At 47.4% G+C, this 6396-nt stretch overlaps 1 protein-coding gene across 1 annotated transcript in view; it reads left to right on the top strand.

The window, feature by feature from the left end:
- The first annotated feature begins 4600 nt into the window (after positions 1 to 4600).
- Positions 4601 to 6396, top strand: part of LOC134463030 (MAP kinase-activated protein kinase 2) — a 24016-nt gene continuing 22220 nt past the window's right edge. Inside the window, exon 1 of the mRNA XM_063216286.1 lies at positions 4601 to 4740. Within this exon, the coding sequence (XP_063072356.1) occupies positions 4601 to 4740 (140 nt within the window). The remainder of the gene's footprint in view (positions 4741 to 6396) is intronic.

The following is a 6396-nucleotide window of genomic DNA, read 5'->3' as shown; positions in this document are numbered from 1 at the left end:
TGATCTGCAGTTTAGAGCATTTCCACAGAGACCAGTGGCTGTACGACATAGAAATATGAGAACATCATCAGCCAGGCTTACATTTTACTAGACTGCTGGTGTGCGTGCCTGTGTCTGTGTGCGTCTCTGTAAGCGTGTGTGTGTGTTTGTGTGTGTGTGTGTGTGTGTGTGTGTGTGCGCGTGTTTGTGTGTGTGTTGGTTTCTATGGAGGTCTATATTTGCCTCTCTGGCCTCTCGTTTAGCCGAGGGGCTCTGGACGGGGACGAGGTGTGTGTGTGTGTGCGCGCGCTTGTATGTGTCTGTGTGTTTGCGTGCATTAGTTTCTGTGTGTGTGTGTGTGTGTGTGTGTGTGTGTGTGTGTGTGTGTGTTGGGGGCTACCGGGGATTGGCATATGAGCTATATTTGACTGTGCTGCAGTCCAGGGATTTCTGGATTCTATTGCCCCAGACATGGGTCTCCCTTAACCCAGGGGGTGTGGGTGTGGGTGTGGGTGTGTGTGTGTGTGTGTGTGTGTGTGTGTGTGTGTGTGTGTGTGTGTGTGTGTGGTGTGTGTGTGTGGGGTGTGTGTGTGTGTGTGTGTGTGTGTGTGTGTGTGTGTGTGTGTGTGTGTGTGTGTGTGTGTGTGTGTTGAAGTGTGCTCCTGTGTGTGGACTGTATGTAGATCCATGTATGTGTATTTTTGTTTTGCCTGTGTCACCACATGATGCCCAATTGAGTTTATATCAGCTGTGTGTGTATTTGTGTGTGTGCTTGCTTGTTTGCCTGCACAGTGTCATCACATGATATCAGCCTTCAATTCCTTCAACACACACACACCAGAGCATGGCAACCCGACCGAAGCCCGACGGGCCGGGTCGGAACCCGACGGGCCGGGCCGGGCTCGGACAAAAAAAATAGAATATCTGTCGGACTCGGGTCGGGCTCGGGCTTGAACCAAACAGACATTGTGAAAATTGTAAGCAATCAGAGGAAACGTTTCAGTTCATGCAAACGGCAGTTTTGTGATTAAAAAATAAGTAATTGAATATGCATAAATGAAAATGTTGGTAGGCTACTCGTGCGAGTGATTATTATTGGCTGTATGCACGCGCCAGTTACCATTGGCAACATGGACGCTCACTCCCAGTCAGCCGAGCAGGAATGCCGAGTCAACTTGCTTTCTTAATAAGCGCCAAATACAGTTGTCAGTGAACGCGTGGTCTTTTGTTGTAGGCCTAGTGTAGGCCATGTTTTAGCATGCCTTCGGTGCTGTCTTAAATGTTGAACATAAAATGACGAAGTTTGTCACTGCATTGCTCGCCAAGGATTACATTTCCAGCAAGGGGTAGCAAGGAGCATAATATGGATTAAAGAAGACGCACACGCTACGTGGAGTTGCCTAAGGTAGGGGCGAAGAGGTTTCCTGTTACTACTTTGTCCGCTGTGACATTTCATGTCCTTCACGTAGGTTCTTAATTCGTGTCACTTTTACTGTAGCCTACAGTTGTAACTATGCGCGTGCAACCTTTCCTGATTTTATATTGACCGCATGGACATCAGGGGAAATGACAGGCTACTGTTCTTCGGGGTGAACTTATAGCCCATCCTTCTTAACGACAAGGAGTGGCATCTTCACCGGCTCGCGGGGATTTATTTGCACTAACAGTAACGTAACAAATGCGTCCATAGCCGCGCTGACTGCATCCAAACCGTATTCGTTAGTTTTCGCCTTTCTTATCCTCTCACGCCCCTCCCATGCATTTGATCACAGCACCCAACATCTCTGGTCTAACCGAAAGAAACATAAGGTGCGCTGTCACATGCGTGTGTTTATACTTACTATGCGTGCGTAACTAAATTAGGCTACAGCAAATTGCCTCATCCTAGTTGCCTATCCTGGCTATTTATCACGTGCTATTTTGAGTATGAAGGAGGCCACATAGAAAATATTGCTTGCGCACAGGTTCTGTTGTTATTACAGTGGTCTCGGGCTTCGGACGGGTTCGGACACAAACATTTTAATTAGTCTCGGGCTCGGGTCGGGGTTGATCACTTTTCTGTCGGCTGAGGGCCGGGCTCGGACAGAAAAAAACGGCCCGAGCCACGCTCTAACACACACACACACACTCCACATAAAACACGCGCGCGCACACACACACACTTGCACAACACACACACACACATACACTCCACATAAAACACGAGCACACACACACACACACACACACACACACACACACACACACACACACACAAACACACACAGTTACACACACACACACACACACACACACACACACACACACACACACACACACACACACACACACACACACACACACACACACACACACACACACACACACACACACACACCAGTGTTGGGCTCAGGCCCTTGTGTTGTGTTTGCATAAGTGTGTTATGAAACGCATGAATGACAGGACAGGCAGACTGATGCCAGGCTGACGCACTCTGAGGGGTGGGTGTGTGTGTGTGTTGCACTTGTCGACGTGTGTGACGCAGGCAGCAACTGGAATGAGACTGTGGCCCCTCGAGTCGAGCGATCTGGTTGGCTGAGACTAATGTGCCCCCCTGAACCGAGTGATTTGATTGGTCAGCTGGGTGGTGTGCCCTCGTGATGCTGCCATAAATCGCTGTGTGGCCTCGATGGCACTTAGCACTTGGAACTGTACGCGCGCATGCACACACCCCCAAACACACACACAGACACACACACATTTCATGTCTGTCTGATTATGTCTTTGTCTGTGTGCTGTGTTGAGTCTACCTGTCTGTATGCCTGTCTCCCTGCCTGCCTGTTTAACTGTCTAGCTGTCTGTCTTCCTGCCCGTATCACTGTCTATTTGCCTGTCTTTCTAACTGTCTCTTTGCCTGCATGTCTGTCTGTCTGTCTGCCTGCCTGCCAGACTACTTCATTTGTCATTGTAATTCCAGATTGTGCCACTAGGTGGCAGCAGGTTGTTGTGTTATGGCTTGATGATCTCTCCTGTTCTCCATGTTTGAGTCGGGACCTCAAGTCAGCTAAAAGCATCAAGCCTTTAGGGGGGTTACAGTGCAGTCTGTTTCAGCAGAGATGTTCATGCATGTGCAGTGATGTATGGGCAACTTGGATTCAGAAGCTGCAGTCCAGTCCAGTGCCACTTATTCCAAATGACCTCCCTTACAATTAGGGCATTTAGACAAGTCAGAGCAGATCTGTCTGCCTGCCTGCCTAGCTGTCTGCCCATCTCTCTCTGTCTGCATGTTTGCCTGTCTGTCTGTTTGCCTGTCTATCTGCCTGCCTGTCTGTCTGCCTGCCTGTCTTTCTTTCTGCCCATATGTCTGCTTTCTGCCTGTCTGTTTGTCTGTCTGTCTGCCTGCCTGTCTGTCTGTTTGCCTGCCTGTCTGTCTTTCTGCCCATATGTCTGCTTTCTGCCTGTCTGTTTGTCTGTCTATCTGCCTGCATGTCTGTCTGTCTGTCTAGTGTTTTCCAGATTGTGCCACTGGGTGGCAGCATGTTGTTATATTATTATGGCTTGATCCCTCTTGCTCTCCAATGAGTCCTTAAGTGCTACCAGCCATTAGTAAAACAAAATGAATTGGCAAGTCTTATCGCCCATTTTAATGGCCATAGAATTGATATATTCATTCTGCAGTAGTGGCCCATCACTATGGACACAGGGAAGACCCGGGCATTTGGCCAGGTGACACCAGGTCAATATTATGGCATTTGGTCAGGAAAAACCCGGTCTTGTGGAATCTCTGGCACTGGATTGGGGCTTTAGGAGTCCAGGTTGTCCATCACTGCAGCTATGTGTCTGAGTGTCACCCTCACATGTTGCATTGTTTTATTGTTCAGGGTTCCCACTGGTGCTTGAATTCCTTGAAATTGCTTGAATTTCAATTAGGTGTTTTCAAGGTTGTGAAAATGCTTGAATGTTTGGTGAAGTGCTTGAAAATGCTTGAAATTTGTGTCAAGTCAAATTCAGTAGGCCAAATAATACAAATAAATTATTCAGGTACATCAAAAATCTCAGGAAGTGATATGTCAGATGGGATTTGCCATTTGACACCCTAAAATTGATTAGAATGCAGGAAATTGCATCTTAAAAACACAATATTTTCTGGGGAAGGACCCCCACACCCCCTTCCCTCAACATGGGTTCTTGAAAAGTGCTTGAATTTGTTCATGAAAAAGGTGTGGGAACCCTGATTATTGTAATACATGTTAATAATATACTAAAATATTCTCTCTCTCTCTCTCTCTCTCTCTCTCTCTCTCTCTCTCTCTCTCTCTCTCTCTCTCTCTCTCTCTCTCTCTCCCTCGCTTTATTGGCATGGCAAAAAGGAAATGTATTGCCACAGCACAAAAATACAGTAGACATGTATTAATTGCCCTCTCTCTCTTCCTCTCTGTGTCATCTCTCTGCAGATGCTACAGGACTGCACTAAAGCTCGTAGAGAGGTGTTGAACTAACATGCCTCTCTCTCTCTCTCTCTCTCTCTCTCTCTCTCTCTCTCTCTCTCTCTCTCTCTCTCTCTCTCTCTCCTTCTCTCCCCAACACCCCCCCCCTCCCCCCCCCCCCCCCCATATCTTCCCCCCCCCCCCCATCTCTCCAGATGTTACAGGACTGCACTAAGGCTCGTCGGGAGGTTGAGCTGCACATCAGAGCGTCTCCGTGTTCCCACATCGTGCGGATTGTGGACGTCTACGAGAACCTTTACCAGGGGAAGAAATGCCTACTGATCGTCATGGAATGGTAAAATACACACACACACACACACACACACACACACACACACACACACACACACGCACACATACAAACACACCTGTATGCACAGGGCCAAATTATCCTCTAGGGCCAGTGACAGTGACACAGTGCCCGGGGCCACCAACCACTTGCAGCCAAGACACAAACTTAACAAGTATTGTTCATAATAATAACAACAACAACAACAACAACAACAATAATTGTATTTGTATAGCACTGTATCATACAAGGCATGTACCTCAAAGTGCTTAACAAATGGGAAAAAGAACACCATTGTTAGAGATGGATTTAAGAGGAGAAAAATTCAAGCCACAACATGTTCTGATCTGGTTTAGTTTGGTTTGTCACAGTGTCCCCAAGTCGTCCCTTCTCTGCTGATGACTTGTGACCTCGTGACTTGTCACAGTGTCACCAAATATTCCCCTGATGAGGCTAGTAGTGACTACCACTGGCCACACGCCTTCCAGCAAACTGACACACACACACACACACAGACACACAGACACACACACAGACACACACACAGACACACACACAGACACACACACAGACACACACACAGACACACACACAGACACACACAAAAACGCATATACACACACATATACACACGCACACACTCTCCTCCTGCCACCTCGTGTCATTGGAAGTGTCATCCGGCATGTCACGTATCCGCTTTGCTCATTTGGTTTCGGTGATTTCTGACTTTACACACACGCTCGTGATCACGCTGTCACACAAACAGGGTCAACTGACATCTGTCACACAAACACAAACAGAGTCAACTGACATCTGCGTGCGGACCCGTCATCCTTGGAGCGATTCAAATCCGTTGATGTTTTTAGAAGCGGACACCAGGTGGCGTAACCACAGCTAATCTCACTATTATAATAACAACAACAACAAAGGCACTCAGAGAGTGCAGCCCTCCACCAAGGAAGCTGTTTGATAGATCATTTGACCATGTAACACCCTAGTTTTTTTCAAGTCTTTCTGCCTTGTTTTCTTGTTTTCTGGAGTTACAAGCTGGAATGTCAAAATTCGCCCTATCCTGCAATGGTGACGAATATTTTTATAAATTCCTCGATCCGGATCACCACCAACATTTAATCACTTGTTCCTTTGGTCCTTTCCAACAACAAAATTTTAATTCGAATCCGTTTAGAACTTTTTGAGTTAAGCTTATGGGGCAGACAGGCAGGCAGGCAGGCAGGCAGGCAGGCAGGCAGGCAGGCAGGCAGGCAGGCAGGCAGGCAGGCAGGCAGGCAGGCAGGCAGGCAGGCAGGCAGGCAGGCAGACAGACAGACAGACAGACAGACAGACAGACAGACAGACAGACGCACGCGACCAAAAACATAAGCTCCTTGGCGGAGGTAATAATGGTAACAAGAAAAGCACCAAGGAAACAATTTTATAGAATATTTGACCATGTTACACTATGTAAAAAATAGGGCGTAACATTGTCAAATATAAGTTCTATTATAGGCATGGGATTCCACAGTGTGTAGATGTTATGGCATCAGTGACCCCATGGCCTTGGTGGAGGTCTGCGCTCTCTGAGTGCTTCTAGTTTAGGAGTCGTTAACTACTCATTTAGAGTCACTCAAGGCCGGTTAGTTGGTCACTTAAAGTAATGCGCAA

Source organism: Engraulis encrasicolus, chromosome 14 (assembly GCF_034702125.1).
Source record: "Engraulis encrasicolus isolate BLACKSEA-1 chromosome 14, IST_EnEncr_1.0, whole genome shotgun sequence".
Classification (NCBI taxonomy): domain Eukaryota; kingdom Metazoa; phylum Chordata; class Actinopteri; order Clupeiformes; family Engraulidae; genus Engraulis; species Engraulis encrasicolus.
Note: the sequence above shows the minus strand (reverse complement) of the source record. Positions and strands in the feature narration are given on the sequence as shown.